Source organism: Primulina huaijiensis, chromosome 12 (genome assembly GCF_012295235.1).
Source record: "Primulina huaijiensis isolate GDHJ02 chromosome 12, ASM1229523v2, whole genome shotgun sequence".
NCBI lineage: Eukaryota > Viridiplantae > Streptophyta > Magnoliopsida > Lamiales > Gesneriaceae > Primulina > Primulina huaijiensis.
The window spans coordinates 10777872-10795865 of record NC_133317.1 but is presented as its reverse complement, the minus strand read 5'-3'; the positions used below and the strand labels follow the sequence as shown (position 1 = coordinate 10795865).

At 35.2% G+C, this 17994-nt stretch overlaps 1 protein-coding gene and 1 long non-coding RNA gene across 2 annotated transcripts; one reads left to right on the top strand and one right to left on the bottom strand.

Annotated features, from left to right (window-relative positions):
- Nucleotides 1-2587: 2587 nt before the first annotated feature.
- LOC140989904 (uncharacterized) lies at nucleotides 2588-3316 on the top strand. The gene is made up of 2 exons (XR_012177600.1): nucleotides 2588-2857; nucleotides 2966-3316. It is a non-coding gene; the product is annotated as an uncharacterized lncRNA (long non-coding RNA).
- LOC140989903 (uncharacterized) lies at nucleotides 2884-6619 on the bottom strand. Its single transcript, XM_073459430.1, has 6 exons — nucleotides 5887-6619; nucleotides 5145-5307; nucleotides 4880-5056; nucleotides 4608-4691; nucleotides 4228-4309; nucleotides 2884-4126 (listed from the first exon to the last, which is right to left on the bottom strand). The coding sequence occupies exons 1-6, from the start codon at nucleotides 6234-6236 to the stop codon at nucleotides 3669-3671; spliced, it is 1314 nt and encodes a 437-aa protein (XP_073315531.1). The 5' UTR covers nucleotides 6237-6619; the 3' UTR covers nucleotides 2884-3668.
- Nucleotides 6620-17994: the final 11375 nt, after the last annotated feature.

Sequence of the window (17994 nt, the reverse complement as noted above, 5' to 3'; positions counted from 1 at the left end):
ATCTTTCAGCTCATAGTCGATCTTATCACAAAGTATGGGCAGTTAGCATGAATAAATCAGCTAGTTGAGAGCACAAGCCCTTGTATGAGGATATATTTGAGATGTACACTGTAAAGGATTAATTCCTCACACACAATCACTCACACATATTCAAGAGAGCTGAACTTCAAAGATTAATTGAGTGAGTCTTGCACAAAGACAATAAACTTGTGTATGTAGTCTTTGCATATGAGACATTAAACAATATGCTGATTGTGAGGTGTTGCCTACAATCTTGAGTGCTAGGAGTTCAGTTATGCAGTAGCGTAAGTCCTAGCTGAATGGGTTTGTACAAGTAGTTGTATAAATCAAAGTCTTCTAATGAATCCTTCCCAAGGAGAAGAAGTGGTGACGTATGAGCATTTGAAGTCTCCGAACATCCATAAACAAATTCGTGCCTATTTGTTTATTGCATTTACTTATCATTTTCATAGTTTTAAAGATGCATTGTTGAAGCATTTTATGTTTTATTCAAATACCAAAATATTGATACCAAGTGTTTGATAAAATGCTTCAACCAAAATAGTTTTACTCATTCAACTTGCATATATTTTTTAGATGCATTAAAAAATATTCAATCAGTTTATACGAAGGATTATTTCGAGTATCTTCCGCTTGGTTTGAAAACCAAACTCGATTTAATTCATCGATGTTCAATATTTCAAGAATCGAGCTATTGTTACTCAACGATTTTCTCCCAAATCGATCCTAACATACACTTTTAGAATAATGTCCTAAAGATAGCTTGAAATTTCCTGTCATCGTTATATTGATACTTCCTATCTCTTTTACTCAACTCGCTCCAAGGTTAGCTCCCTCCCTACTCTTCCACTTGTAGTCAGTTTATATTTGGAGTGGCTGTATCCCAAGTCGTGGCAGTGTGGGCCGGTGTCAGAGCTACTAATCTGCAGTGGGAATCGTCAGTTTCCGTCTTTAGACTTGTGATACGTGTGTTTTTCCTAAAACTTTTTGTTTAAGTATAAGAATTATAGAAAGGAAAAAATATTGAGAATTAGATGATTTACAAACTTTGTGTCTAACTAAAAAAAAGGTTCGAACCACCAATAAATATATATACACAGTAAAAAAAACAAGTTACATATAAATAGAGTTTTAAATTTTTTCCGAAGCCACGGAGATCTTCACTATTAGCGAAATCAAATTTTAACTTATAAAAACTATAATATCTTTTTTTTCATTATCTTTAAAAATTGTCATTTGTACTTTATTTTTAAAGTTTAGATAGTTTTTTTTTTTTACTAATTTTTAAGATTTTTCAATAAGAAAAAATGAGTGAAAATAAAATTTTGTTTTGGTTTCATTGGAGATATGTACGCTTAACGTCAATACATAATAAAAACAAAAGTTCAGTCAACTCAACAAGGATCTAATTTGAGCTCAATAAATAAAAATTGAAATTGATGCCTACTAAACCAAACAAGACAAATAAATAAAAATTTAAAAATGATAAAGTACAATCACCTCAACAAATGTACAATTTGAGCCCGGTAAATAAAAGATTGAAATTGGTGTATAAGCCCAACATATACAAATAAATAAATATTAAAAAACAAACTAGAAAATAGTAATGAAAGGTATTGAATCATGCACCTCTACCATAAAAAGTTAGTGCTCTATCATCAAAGTTACTGTCTTGATTATTCAGTTGACTAACTAATTTTTTTAATACATATACTGGAAAATGCTGTATATAATAATAAGATTTTAACAACATATAATATTGTAATCGCAAAGAAGCTGATGTCTCTTAAAATTGACGCATCTGGATTGATCAAGATCTATCTTAAAATTGGCCCTAGCTCTGTAAGATAGAGGACTCTTTATTGATTAAGGGCCCGACTACCTAGCCCAACCATATAGTAAGGTGTCCGAGCCCAGAGTCCGGGCTCATAAATTCCTAACAAGGCTAGACCCCTCAACCATGTTTATTATAGATTCGAACTGATTACTAGAAATCCGAGTCCACTCAAGGGGTCGGGAAGCCCAAACCCTAATGCAGCTAGGGAATGTGAAGATATTCCTTTCAATAAATGAGTCTCGATAAATACGAGAGTCGATCAAATCTCATCGAGATAAGACAAGAGTCCTAGACGTCATCAAGAGTCCTAACTATTGTGGTCAGAGAGTCCTACCATATGATATTTCCTATCTTATGTAGGATTCTACCTAGCAAGAATCCTACTCCAACAAGATAAATATTATCTCCTGCTTCTATAAATATCAGGTATTGGTCACGGTTTTAGAACACTCATTCTCTTGCTCACTTAGCATTAATATCTCTCTATTAAGTTTGTTCTCCGGGCTTACTTAAGCATTAGATGGGTCACGCTGGAAAACTCTCTGACGCCTCCTAAATCTATTTATGTCTGTGCAGAACTCAGAGCACTGCCTCGATCCACTCAACTACGAAATTAAAAGACTCGTTCTTTAGATCGAACCCAGGATAAGATTTTGATATCATCATAAGCAAATATACTAAATCAAAATTATAATTTTCTGTCATTTTTTCCGTCGGGAGATATATCTTATAGATTTGAATATAAGACTTGGAAGGAACCCTTTTCGGAGATGGATAAGAATGCGTGTGGTGCCAACACAACTACACAGGCATTTCCTCTCAATATGGATAGGATACAACAAAAACCCAAAGATATATAATCATTTACTCACAAAGTTTTAACACTTACAAAATTCTTGAAAAATGGCTCCAATCACTACAACACTTTGCATCACTGCACCAGCAGCTGCCACTGCAATGGGGATATATTTCTTCAATAAAAATCATCCAACTGTACCGGTAAATTCTTATATTTAAATTTAAAAAAAAATACTTTTTTCTGGCTAAATGTTTGCAACGTAATCTTTGTGTAAATGTTTGGTATTAGCTTAATTCTTGGTGCTGTAGATGCAAGAATGTGGCGGTGGATTAGGGGCTTCAGTTAGCAGTTTCGTTGGAAAAGCCCAGAAGAAAGTGAAGGCTTCCGAAATACCAAAGGTGGCACCCCAATTTGATGGCTTATTCAGTTTCGAAACTATAATATAGGTTTCCGTGTGAACTCAGTCCGGCATAGCACAGAATAAACAGGGTTCTCGGCTCCCCGTTACAGGATGTCGGTCTCTCGTAAAATATGAGAGATCTACATGATCAAATAACTCTACCGGTAGAGGGCATCAGTTTTCCTGTATAATATAGTATATTCATCTTTCAATGACATTTTTTTGTACTATTTTTCTATGTTAAACCTTCTCTCTTTTATTATTACAATTTGGATTGACATCAAACAATGAAGGCTTCGTCGGAAGTCCCTAATTACATGAAGGGCTGAACAAAGTCAATCTGTGAAATTCATTTAACATATCGGTCTGAAGGGCATATGATTAGAACTCCCTATCCTATAATGCACAAACAAAAGTTACATTTGAGATGAGTGAACAATCAAAATTATGACGGAAAAAGAGGCATAACATAAATTTTGAATGTTCCAACTAATCAATCTATCTAGCTAAAAACATTTTCAGTGTGTTGTATTGTATGGTATTCCAGAACTTTTTGTACAGAAACAAGCAACAGCTACACATCAATACTTGCTAGTGAAATTTGTTCCACCTCAACTAGGCCGAGGCAATGCTCTTTTTCCCATGTTGCCAAATCTCCGAGCAACACCAAATAGGAGGGTCTTGGTCAGAAGCCCCCGATCGAGACTGAGAGCAACAGCGATCACCCCACCAAATATTAGGAGTTTCGGAATATTCACACCCTTTTGTTTCTCATCAGTTGAAGCCACCAGTTGAGTTTCTTTCGAGTCTTCATCACCTTCGAAAAACTTGAGATAGTCGGGGTCGATCTTTGTGTTTACTTGAGCCATGATAGCATGGTGGGAGAGGGGAGCTCCAGAAGCTCGGTGCTTTTGGTATGCTCGGAAGCCACGTTCGATATTCTTGACTGCACCCCACATACCTTGTCGTACCCCGAACTTTGCAATTTCCCATGGAATCCCCATGTCTTCGTGATGGAAGAGCACCACCTCACATGCAGACAGTTGCCCATTCCCTTGCCTTGACTCGACTGTTCCATTCGAAAACAAAAAAATTCAGACATTTTCGAGAGAAAAATTAACTCTAACCAAGGATTTCAAGTAAATGATGCAGCATTCTTTTATAACATACCTGCTTGAATGTACCAACTAGAATAGTAAAGATCCACACGCCTTGGTTTAACTCGCCTTGGAACAGATGGGTAGGGAACTCCCTGGTTTAGAGATGAAGGGGCAATCAAACTTCATCATAAGAACTTCAAGTACGAAGAACATTAGAACACAATAACTCCGGATATTATGGGATGTGCCCAAAACTCATATGGTTTCGATGCAATTTCTGAAACTCACATAGCACAGCACTATGCGTATTTTGAAGAATACATTTTTCCATGATCAGAAAAAACGTGATTAAGCCAATTCATAATGGTAGATCAACTCCAAATCATTGGGTTGAAAAATAATCCATACAGAATCACAAAAGAACCAAATCAAAAGTATCCACGGCTTTACCTTCGTTACACAATAATATGAACGTCCTGATTCCCACATTCGACGGCCAATTATGTATTCTCTGTCGCTGCAGAAAAAGGGAAACTGCGCACAAATAGTCAGAAATCAATTATGTGATCTCACATCAATAATATTCATGAACAATTTTACAGAGTTTTTAGTTGAACCAGGGCCTTGTAGTAAAAAACAGTGGACCCCAAGTGATTATTGATATGCTATCACGAGAATTACAAATTTCAGGTTCACATAGAAAATTAATTGAATTTCCCAACCTTACGTATCCAGTGGACAATCATTGTTCTTGTCGTAGGGCATTCTTTCAAAATTGAAGCATGTAGGATCATATCATCCCACTTTAGTCGAAACTCGTCATCCCAAAAGAAATCCCTCACCAATTCTGGAGTTGCATCCTCGTAAACAGTCCTGCTGCAATATTGTGGAGGACCAGTCTGGCAAATCATAACAAGTATGATTCAAGATCTTACAGAAGCAAAAATAATCACGGTCTCAGATATTGTAAAATAGGGCATATGGCACCTCAGGATCTCTCTGCCATGCTTGGTAGCTCATATCATGAGTTGATCGATTGAACACATGCTTCCAGGATGGACCTCCATCTTTCCTTTCAACAAGGTGACACAAATGTTCCAAATCTTCATCCATAACCACCACACTATATTCTTTTCTTGATTCTGATGAACTATCAAAGAATCACACACATTGTGTAAGAAACTTACACATCACCAACTTGAAAAGTAAATTTCAATCTCATTTCGTGTGTATCTACTATGGAAAGGGTAAAATGACGTTTTCATATTTTTATACTAAGCTAATTGGGGATCTTCTGTTGTTGAACCGATTTGGGCATCCAAGTTTAAGACATCCTTGTCCCAAAATCACACGACACAAACCTTTTCACATTCAATCCAGATATACAACTTCAGGTTGCACACAATGACGCATAATGAGAAATTATTTTGTTTAAGCACTCAGAGCAATATCATATCAGGACTTCGAAGTTTAAATATCTATATCTACCGAACCGTTCATAACTGATGCAATTAGCTTCCTAATGAAACATGCGTGTCAACAAATATATAAACTTCATACATTCAAGTCAGTTCATATAAACAAGATGAAACCAAAAAAAAAAACAAAACAAAACAAGATTCAAACATGACAAATCAACATAATACAAGTTGGCCAATGCATTACCAATGCTTAATGGAGAAATGAACCAACAAAAAAACAAAAATTTATACATTTACCAAAAGCTTACCTGCAAACAGCAGTTTCAACAGGAGGCAATGCTACTTGCACCTTTTCCAATCCATTATTGAACAAACAAGAACCAGAACTCTGAATTTTAACATTGCTAGAACCCACACTTTTGCTGGTTGAAACAAAACCATTAACAGGAGAAGGGATATTAGAAGAAGGTGAAGAAGGAGCTGAAAATTCAAACTTACGATTCCCTAAACTAGCCCACCTAGGTTTCCAAGCCCACCCCACCGTTACACCCACAAGAAAAGCAATCCAAACAGGCCCTAGCAGCTGAATCATCCCTAAAATCATCGCCCAAATCGTGGGCCTCTCCAAAATCTCCAAGAACGCCTCAACTAACGCCATAACTGCGATTTTTTACAACTGGTCTCCGAAATGGCAGAAGTCAAAAGTTCATATCAAGGAAACATTAAAAGGGATTTTAACAAAGAACGGAAATTTGAAAAAACAAACAATAAAAGGGAAAGAAAACTGAAGAGTATATACAAAAAATTACAGAAATACGAATAAAATAAACGAAGATATCAACCCAAAAGGGAAGATACAGATTACAGAAACGCAGAAGATTAACGTGATAAGGATGACAGGAACGCGAAAGGTGGGAACTTGGCTGAAAAAATTATGCGGGCAAGCTTTACTTAACCCAATGTCAATTTTTATTGGAGTTCCCTCCCAATAAAAATAGTGTCTTGCCAATTTTTGGAATTAAAGATGCACACGGAAGCAAAAAATTGACCGCCAATGTTCTTGTGGCAAGAATCTAATCTGATCCTCTTACTCCTCCAAAATAAATAAATTTAATAATTTTCTGGTTATTGTTCCACGAAATCCACTTGGCTGCCAACCATTTTGCGTTTATAATATAACAAACAAATGGGCTGTCGAGTCTTGATCGATGCATTGTTTGATACTTTGTATCGATATTCTTCAATTTATTGTATTTGAAAGGCCTACCCAAACTTTATATATATTAATATTAATATTATTATATAGTAAAAAGATATATATAATATTAGCAAACTTTTGCACCTACTCCGAGCACAAAATTAAATTTAAATATAAAATATATGTTAATATATGTGTGAAATGTGGTTAAAGTAATTTTTAAAGCTAATATTTGAAATCTTGACAATTTTTCAATTTTATATGACATTGTGTGAGGTCCATCAGATAATCAACTGATCATCTCGTGTAAAAGTACACTTCATCAGATGCTGTGTTTTTAATCACAACAGATGATCTAAATCCAATGGACATGGGTAATTGGGGGGGGAAAAAATTGGTGTGCCATGTCCATCAAGCCCTTGAAATCTTATAAATAGGTCAAGACTTTTATATTAATGAATGTAAGTTTCATGTTATTTTTCAAGTACTCTTGAGTGTCTGAGTAACTCCCGACATCTCTAACAATTATTCATAACGCTGAATATTTGGATTGGTTGACCACCCGAATTGGTCGATCACTTGAGTTGTTTGATCGCCTAGATCCTCTCGTTTCATATATTATTATTTCTTGGTTACATCATATAAAGTCTTATTTACAAAATTAATAATTATGGTGTGTGTGTATATATTTGTGCAGTAAAAAATGTCACACAAAGATAAATAAATGGTTTCCTTCCCGTGCACCCCTTATTAGTTAAATTCTTATATATTTTATAATAAAAAATTTATAAAACACTTTGATGAACTTGTTAAATAATTAAAAATTTATGGTCAGTTTTAAAAAAAAATTATTTATCATTATAAATATAGAAAAGATTGACCGTCTCAATAATAAATATTCTTAAGATCGTATCACAAAAGACTTATTATAAATTATATAGTCATGGTTATTAAAAATATATATATGAGAATGATACTATGATTAGACGATGTGTTAACCTCCGTCGTACTCAAGTCTTGCAATAGATAAATAAATAAATGAATGAATGGAAAAGATTAAAATAGATAATTGAATTGAAAATAAAATAAGTTGATATGTCATTGTTTTGGTCGCTATAGCCCTATGATGTCATTTAATGTGATTTGCACTTGATTTCAAATTCTTTTCATGGAGTTTTATTGTTTCAAATTTAATTGTAAATTACATTTATTTACAGATTTTGAAAATTAATATGATAATAAATATATTATTTATTTTTTGTTAAAAAAGAAAGGAAATTGCTTTTTTGTGTTTACCTGCCCGCGATATGTTGTCAAAATTAATATTTAATAATGTATCTGAATCTGATCGTTTGGCAAATTTAATCTATTTTTTATTTTTTCGTGGAAGTGTCTGATTCAGCATCATATAAAAATAAATTAAATTGTAAAATAAAAATAACGAACAAAAAATGAAATATAATAACATAAAATATCGAATTTTCGAAAAGACAAATATAAATTTTCCAAACTGAAAAATTATTTCCCTATCTATAGATTTGCCAACTCTGCTTAAGAGCCTAATGAATAGTAGCCAGGCTGTGTTATTTATTAATACTTTAATTGTGAGGATACCATTGACCTATTTAATTTTATTCAACTTTTTCGTATTTTGGTTCCGATTTGTTAATAATTTTAGAACAATTCTAAACGTACAACGATATTTACAACAGTTATATCGTGAGATTTTGTTATTATATCATGAGATTTTGATATTATTTCGTGAGATTTTGTATTGAATTTATCATGAGATTTTGATAAATAAATTTTTGTAATGAATTTTTGTGTTGTAAGAATTGTTGTACAAAAATTGGTTGTACATATAACATTACTCATAATCTTATTACGAAAATATCCACCCCAAATGTGACATACCCTATGGATAGGAGAGAAGCCCGAATTCAAGCGAAAAGTCCATGGGTCTGGCCTAAAGTAAAGCCCATTCAGAGAACAAGTCGCTAACGATACTTTTGTAATAAAATATGATTGGATTTTTATGAATTATATTCGAAACTCTTAAAAACTAATATATAAATAAAATTTAACATTTTAAAAAATGTCCAAAAATATTTATAAAAATTGAGAGCAATTGTAAAATATGATAATTTTTTAAATATAAAAATGTCAAATTGTAATTTTAAACTATTAACAAAAAAATAGAAGCAGAAAAAAAAAACCTCAAACTTGCTTCTAGCTTTTGGTTAAAAATCATAGAAATTAATATTTTCAAACACCCTAAAACAGTTCAAGTCAACTAGAAGCCAAAAAATGTTTCACAAAAACTCTATCAAACACTCCCTAAAATAGGCCAATACCCAAAGCCCAACTTAGGCAACTTGGACAAGGCAATGAAGAGGTCACATGGCGTGTTTGAGTATGGTCCCCACTCGTATAATTCTTTCCGACTATATGTTGTCTCGTTTTACCTCTTCTATAAATATTAGGTGGTTGATAGTAATATTTGTTCGTTATATTCATCTTTTAAGTATATTTTGTTATTTTCTCGCCTTTTTTGATTCATGACTCGAGTGTTGAAAGCGATAAAGACAACTTCTCAGCCCTTTCTAACGTTATGTTTGTGATCTGAAGCCCACTTTGTCTTAAACATGTAAAGTTACCCAATCGAAGAGGTTTTGATTCTAACATCTTTTTTGATCCTTTACGTAATTTAAGTGCATCTATGGATCAAGTAAATGTTGTAAGAAAAGGCTATATTGTTGGATCTCGGTTTTCTCATGCTCAAAACACAGCGGAATTTTTAAAAATTTCTAGATCTTGACATTCAAGATTTATTTGAGCACTCGTGTGGTTTTAATAAATAAACATACAAAAGATGTTTAGTAATATACATTTAGTGAATTAATTCACTTGACTCCAAATAATCTGGTATTAGCGGATATAGCTCTTGTTGAATTCCCTACGAAATTTCTTCAAGAACTCCTTTTTTCAATCCTTCTATCAAGTCCACGACTAGAAGATTTGTTCTTCTTCCAAATAGCACTAGAATATTTGGAAGAACTTTTAACGTTGGAGATTAAAAATCAAGATACGACTCAACCAAAATAACTTTGATGGAGGCCGAAATTTGTGAGGAAAAATGGAGAGGCATTTTCGAAAATCATGTCATGTGGAGGCTAGGGTTTTCAAAAATTATGATTGGAATCAATTAACCTCAAACCTAATATACGTATATAAAAGCTTATGGCTCATTAATTAAATCAAATACTTAATTGGCTTAATTAATTAATTACTCTAGTCCAACTAGTTTAATTAATTAATTAATATTTTAAAGTCCAATTAAGAACCTTAATAATTTGTATGTTGGTCTTGTACTCCTACAAGCTCATAATACATACACCCATTACATTTAATTTAAATCCATTATAAATTCAACATTTGAATTTAATATTTAAATTAGAAATTCAACTCTTTGAATTTATCACTTCAAAAATTTAATATTTAATAAACTCAACTTTTGAGTTTACTAAATTAAATTCTCAAATTTTATAAATTCAACACCTTGAATTTATCGCCTCCAAAATTTAATATTTAATAAACTAAACTTTTGAGTTTAATAAATTAAATTCTCAAATTTTATAAATTCAACTCATTGAATTTATTCTCTCCAAATTTTATAAATTCATAAATTCAACTTCTTGAATTTACTATCTCATAAATTCAACTCTTTGAATTTATTTTCTCAAAATTTAATTATCATAAATTCAACTCCTTGAACTTACTATATCATAATATAAATTCAACTTCTTGAATTTATTATCTCAACGGGAACAAAATTGTAATGCCCGAGATTTAAAAACTGTAATCAGGCATTAATCAATTGACTTATTGATGTGATTATAGAAGACATAGAAAAGAAGTGGAACTACATGAATTGGCATGTGAGGTCAGAACTTTGGGCGCATATGCGCCGAGGTAGGCGCGCATATGCGCGAGGAGATTGTGTGCGGGACAGAACTTCTCGCGCATATGCGCGAGATCGGGCGAGCATATGCGCGAGGAGGGCAGTAGCCAAACAGCCAGAACAGAACTTTGCGCGCACATGCGCGATGTGAGGCCGCATATGCGCGAGGTGCCCAGTAGCTAAGATTTCATTCCAGAGAATGTCGCACATATGCGCGGGATTAGGACGCGCATATGCGCGAGTAGTAGAATTGGTTGACGCCGAGACCAGTAGGTCTTGCGCATATGCGCGACCAAAAACAGCCAGAACAGAACTTTGCGAGCACATGCGCGATGTGAGGCGCGCATATGCGCGAGGTGCCCAGTAGCTACGATTTCATTCCAGAGAATGTCGCGCATACGCGAGATTAGGACGCGCATATGCGTGAGTAGTAGAATTGGTTGACGCCGAGACCAGTAGGTCTCGTGCATATGCGCGACCAAAAACAGCGAGAACAGAACTTTGCGCGCACATGCGCGATGTGAGGCGCGCATATGCGCGAGGTGCCCAGTAGCTACGATTTCATTCCAGAGAATGTCGCGCATATGCGCGGGATTAGGACGCGCATATGCGCGAGAAGTAGAATTGGTTGACGCCGAGACCAGTAGGTCTCGTGCATATGCGCGACCAAAAACAGCGAGAACAGAACTTTGTACGCACATGCGCGATGTGATGCGCACATATGCGCGAGGTGCCCAGTAGCTAAGATTTCATTCCAGAGAATGTCGCGCATATGCGCGGGATTATGGCGCGCATATGCGCGAGACGTGCAGGGCAAAGAACGAGCCACTTGCCCCTCACCATGCATGATATATATATATATATATATATTCAAACTTCATTCATTATTCCTCAGAAAGAACCGAAAAGAGCTTCAGAGAATATCGTGAAAATCCTTACGCTTTTTATTTGAGGAAATTGAAGTTTACGAAAGATCCGCCCGTCAGAATTTCAATCCGACTTCAGTATCGTGTTTCTATCTACGAGAGCTTCAACTAAACGTAAGTTTTATTGAGTTTTGATATGATTTGAAATTATGATATTGTCAGAATCGGATAGAATTGATATATGATGTTTTTGAGATATTAGACATCGTAGAACCGAGAACAGATTGAAGAACAGATTGTTTATACATTTGTTATGATTTTTCAGAGATGAAATTGAGATTATTCAGATTTCTGAGAGTATGGATTATATTGGATATTGGTTATGATTTGTAATTGATATATATTGTTGTCTGAGTTGACGGGGATATCAAGACTATACTGTTATGCCGTCGAAACAGAATTAGATTGAGTATTGATTAGAATGAGTATTGATATGAGTTGTATATTGATATTGTTCCTATTTGACACGTTATTTCAGATTGGTATTGACAGCTTCGAATTCAGGACTTCGACTTCGTCAAAACTAACCAGGAGATCTACTTGGGTCAGACTAGACTTGAGTTTCCCTAAATCACATACTTGTATGTTATTGGTTTCATACCTTTATATTGTTTGAATGAGTACGCTTAGTCCATTAATTTATAAAAAAACAAAGAATAGCAGATAGTTATTGAGTGAAAGTCACTGACAGAGGTGCCAGATTATGACAGAGTAGTCATTGGCCCATTGCACATTGTCAGAATAGGCATTGGCGGATATGCTAAGTCTATGGCGGATATGCCAAGACAGCGGATATTTGATTTATATCGATGTTGCTTAGGAGTGGATCGATTCCTATCGCAGAGATTCGATATGTGTGTTAATGTCCAGGAACCAGGATCCTTAGAATAGATATGAGTCAAGTCTGAAATGACGAGTCAAAGAGTTTTATCTATATTCACTAATGTGACATAAATTATGATTCATGTTCTTTGATACATGGTTTATGCTTTTACATATGATTTTATGTATTGTATTGATTCATTGTTTATACTGGGATTTTATTCTCACCGGAGTTATCCGGCTGTTGTCGTGTTTGTATGTGTGCATGACAACAGGTGGGACAGGATCAGGGTCAAGAAGAGGATGAGAGAAAGGACAAGTTAGCGTGGTGATCCGGATCAGAATTAGTTAGGTTTCAGCACTTGATATATAGTAGTTGAACCCTAGTTTCGTTTGTTGTATGCTGTACAACACTTGTACTTTTATATTGATGTGTATACTAGACTGATTCCATTACGTTCCTCAGTTTTAAAAAAAAATTTAGACCATGTTTATCTTAATTGATTGAATTATTCCCAAAGAATGATTAAGATATGAATTAACGTCCGGGTCCCCACAAAAATGATCCAGTGCTTGTGTGACCCTCAATGGTTCAGGGATACAGCTAGCCGTGGGTTCACAACTCTTTGTGATTCAGGACATATTCCTTTATTCGGGCTTACCCTAATTTTCCACATTCTAAATATCAAAAATTGATTATGAGAATGTCAGAAATCATATTTCTGATTAAACCCATCGAATCATGGTAAGAGCGTCTAGTAGCATCGTCCCATGATTCCCTAGGTATCAATGATAGTGCCTGCAAGAGCCAGTCAATTATGATTAACGTACAGTACAGTCCCTTCATCTCATATATCCTAATCGAATCTGCAACCATTGGTTCATCGAGGGTTGCATAATAATTCGATAACTATATGACACATATTTGAGAATAAATAGTGGCATCGCACGTACAATTGGAGCACTCCTTCTCTAACGTACATCTCATACTCTAGCCAGAGATTCCATGCACTATTATTTCATCAGATCACATAGGATATTCACATCCGTAGGTGAGCAGTGAATTCCCGACTACAACGCACTGGATCCTACATGTGTCGCAAATATACCAAATCTCGCCACCTGATGACTCTCCTGGAGTCGGTAAACGAGTCAAAATACAGCTCTAGCATATAGAGCCTCAGTGTTGTCTCGGGTGGTAAGGACTAATGGTGTACAATCATAACCACGGACTTATCCTCTCGATGAATGATAACCACTTGGAAAGTCCGAGGGAGGGTAGTTCGGTATAATCATCATATTACTACCCATCTGCATGTTTGGACATCTCTATGTCCTTACCAAGAAACGCAGTACACAACATCACATATACTAGTCTCGAGCTCAAGCGACCTTTATCCATGTTTTAGGCGGCTGAATCGACTAGGAACGAATTTAGATTATACAGTGTTTACAAATGAGTTTCAACATCGAATTACGATTCATTTGTATTAAAGTATAATCAAGGTCTTTGTCTATGTTGATCACATGGGTATACAGATAAAGAAATAACAAACCATGAAATAATGAATTATATTAAAATAAAGATTGTTTATTACAACTGAGTCAATAAATTCCTTAGCCAACAGTTGGCTTACAAGGCATCTACTCTAACATATACAAACATGTTGCATCAACTTTTTCAAACTGGGTTGTAGGCTGGATCATGAGATGTATGGATTGTAAGGTCCAAAATTAAGAAGGCGTAATCCAACTGCATGCGAATCTAGGAAACATAAAAAAATGAGTAATTAACTGATTTTAATTGCTAATTGATTATGTGACATGTATGCTTATATGTTAAATATGATTTTATAATCATCATGCATAAAATTGTATTTTTAAGGAATATTCAAGTTGCGATCGAGGAACGGAGACCGATGGCTGAAAAACGTAAAATATTTTTATTAAATAATTATTTTTAATGGTTTAAAATATGGTTGATGATTTTTCGTATTTTTGAAAATAAAGGGTTTTGAGGTGATTTTATACGCCGGGACGTAAAATTTATCTGTGCTGGTTTTTCAATAAAAATGCGAACGTTTTGGCAACCCGACTAATAAATTAATAAATTTATTTAAACAAGGACTTTGATAATATTTTATTAAATTCTACTTAAGCAATAACGAGCTCAATTGGTATGCTTAGTAGACCTAAGCTTAATTAAGGATTTAAATTACTATTTAATATGAAAACTCACCTCAAACCCTTAGAAAAGGCACGCCACTTTCAGAATTTCTCCTCACCTATTCACGGCTCACACCACACGAAGAAGTGAAGGAAAGTTGTGAGGTTTTGAAGAAAAAAATTCAACCTAGGCTCCTACGTCAAAGTTCCTCGCATCGTCAACGTATAGTCGTGCGTTTAAAACGCAAAGGCACGCATATTTCTTCCCTTCAAAATCTATCACACCATATTAATCACCTAAACGTATTTTTGAAGGAACAACATGACACACAAACTTTATTTTCGTAACTTTGTGCATAGGTGTTCCAAACTTGTGTTTTTTATCTTCAAATTCATGTAAGTATGTGTTTAAGAGGGCTGCCATGATTAGGATATGATCAAGCAAGGTTTTACATGACTTTAGAGTCTTAGAAATCATTCAAAACACCACCCACGATCAAGAACACCAGCTGGAAGCAAGTTGCTGTCATGGTGACCTTGTGGGTTCGGTTTTCATGTCTTGGGGCTTGGCTGGGTTCGACTGGGACCAGGGGCTATCCAGGGCCGTGGGTGAGTCAAGAGAAGAGTCCTAACAATTCTAGGACTCGAGCTAAGTGGGCTGGGAGGAGTTCTTGCCAACAAGGACTCCTACCCGAGAGATGCTAAGAGGGACGCGCAGGTTCAGGGCTTGCGCAGGGCTAAGTGGCTCGGTCTAGGGACTTCAGGCTGGGCTAGGGCGTGACTTTAGGGTCCTAGGTGAGTGCTTGAGAGGCTGGTTCAGGAGTTGGAGCGACGGCTAGAGTCCTAGGCACCAATATGTAGAGTCCATGCGCATAAGGAGTTCTCGGCCAAGACAAGGCTCAGATGTTGGGTTTGGTTTTGGGGCTGGGCTCGAGTCCTATGGGTTAGCATGAGTCCAGTAGGTCCCTAAGGGGGCTGGGAAGGGGTTGGCTCAAGGTGGCTCGAGTGTGGCTCGACAAAACCGGGAGTTGGCTCATGGGTGGTCTAGGGCGTGAGTTAGGGTTTTCTTTTAGGAAAATATTTCGAAACATGACTCACGGGGGTTGAGTCATGGTTCACGAGGGCTAAAATAATATAAAAATCTAATTTTTTTTATTTAGAAATTTTATTCTAAAGTTTGGGATTTTTCGGGATCAAAACACCGTCAAAACAATTAATTCAAGATAAATGAAAAACTCTAACATTTAAGCTAAATAAAATTATGAAAAAAGTAATTTAGGCTTAAATAATTATTTGAGACATGTTAGAGTCAAGAAATCAAGAAAAAGTCAAAAACGAAAAATGTCAAGTTCGGGGGTAAAACAGTTTTTTGCACCAAAAATTAGTAAACATCATGGCAGTGCTCTAAATGCTATTTTTATGATATTATGATTATTTTTAAATGTTTATGAAATGTTCATGTTTAAATTATGATTTTTCATGTCAATGGGATTTTTATGATATAAGGAAGACATTTAAAAGACATGTTGCATGCTTGGTTTCAAAAAAATAAAATTATACATTATGCATGATTTTATAAAGTGGTGTGAATGTAAAACGTTGAAAGAAGTGAAGTAATTGTGACTAACTCGATAATGCTGGAGGTATCGTGAGGGTGACGGTCCTAGTGGGAGCCCTACGATCGTATTTCCATCATTACGAATATGACGTAACGGTTATGAGGTAACGGTAAAAATGGGAATATCGTGAGGGGAAAAGGCCCCAGAGAGAGCCCATTTATGGGAAAAGGCCCCAGAAGGAACTCCGACGATCGTATTTCTATTCAAAAGAGGATAGGCCAGGGCCCAGTTGACTAGTGAGAGTGTTGCTGGTGTCCCCCGCCGCCCAGTACTGCGGTTTCATCTAGATGGATCCATTGACTTTTTGAAGTTTGAGGAAAATCACAATTAAATATCTGAATTCAACAAAGGAAAAGGAAAAGGAAAAAGGAAAAATGTTTAAGATCATGAAAAATGTTTTATGTCAATTTGAAGAAAAAGGGAAAGTTAAAGTTTATGTTTGCATGACATGAAATGTTATTTTTACGTAAAAGTATTTTAACTGTTGCATGTGGTTTTATACATATTATTTCTTACAAAGATTATGGTGTGTTGAGTCTTTAGACTCACTAGGTGTAATTGATGCAGGTGAGGTTGAGGGAGGGCTTGACGGATGATTTGACTAGACTGAAGGCGCACGCAACCCGAGGACCAGCGCTTCTGCTTTTTTCGCATTACGTTTTATGATTCATGATTTATGTTAAACATTCTAAGACTATTTATTTATGCTTTTGAGATATTTTTGAGAGGTTTAGTATGGACTATACTTTTCAAATTTATTGCTTTTTAGGTTTGGTAAAACATGCGACGATTTCATTTTTATGACTATCTCATTGATTTTTGAAATACTAGTTGGTTGAGGTTTTATTTTAGCGGGTAAAATATTTTATGTGTTAAATGTCATGGGCGAAAATTGAGTGTAAAAAAAAAATTTCTAGTACTGTTAAAACAATAAAAAAGGTAGATGTTTCATGGATCCTATCCAGATCCACTACTATCACTTGATAAGCATGCATAATTAACTTAAAAAGAATATAACAGCTAAAACGTTAAAAGCTTAGAATGACAAAGACAATAGAACATAATAACTGAATTAAATACAATGAAATAAAAATAATGATAACCTTCGCTCCCCTGCTTTCTTGCATTGACTGGTCGCTATCCTGTCCACATATGGAACCTGCAAGCTGCTCCGTCGAGTGGGGTGTCCGAGATAACAAGGATCGTGAGTGAAAATCACTCAGTACATATTATATGAGTATAAAAATCTATATGCAATGTATGCAACACAAACTTGTATCTGGGATCAAACTGGATCATCACTGATCAATCATAGGAACTAGAGTATGTAACATGCTAGTTTGTCGAGTCATTTGGTGCCTTACATACCTTTATCAATTAGATGTGAACGTGCGATGTCCAGGGTAGATCAGTCAACTCACCATACATGACTATGTGACCCTGTTACCCGTTCGTCTCCAAAGACTGAGGCTCATTAACAAAACAATTGGCTTATCTAAAAAAAAAAAAAAAAAAAAAAAAAAAAAAAAAAAAAAGCAAGAACAACATGATATGCAGAGGACGCACATATAAACATGTCACTAAATAACATGAATCAAATGAAAGATAAAAAAAGCAACACACACACATATATACATATTCAGTTGAATATCTCAGTCAATATTTACGTGCCTCTAAACACTGGTATATAAATCCTCACCTCCGATCCTACCCAACATAAAATA

What these genes read in the sequence shown, in the direction of transcription:
- LOC140989903 (XM_073459430.1), bottom strand. Translation starts at nt 6,236, where the DNA reads ATGGCGTTAGTTGAGGCGTTCTTGGAGATTTTGGAGAGGCCCACGATT. An exon ending in GTTGAAACTGCTGTTTGCAG is followed by an intron (nt 5,308 to 5,886) that starts GTAAGCTTTTGG and finishes ATTCTTTGATAG; the next exon opens with TTCATCAGAATCAAGAAAAG. An exon ending in CATATTATTGTGTAACGAAG is followed by an intron (nt 4,310 to 4,607) that starts GTAAAGCCGTGG and finishes TCTCTAAACCAG; the next exon opens with GGAGTTCCCTACCCATCTGT.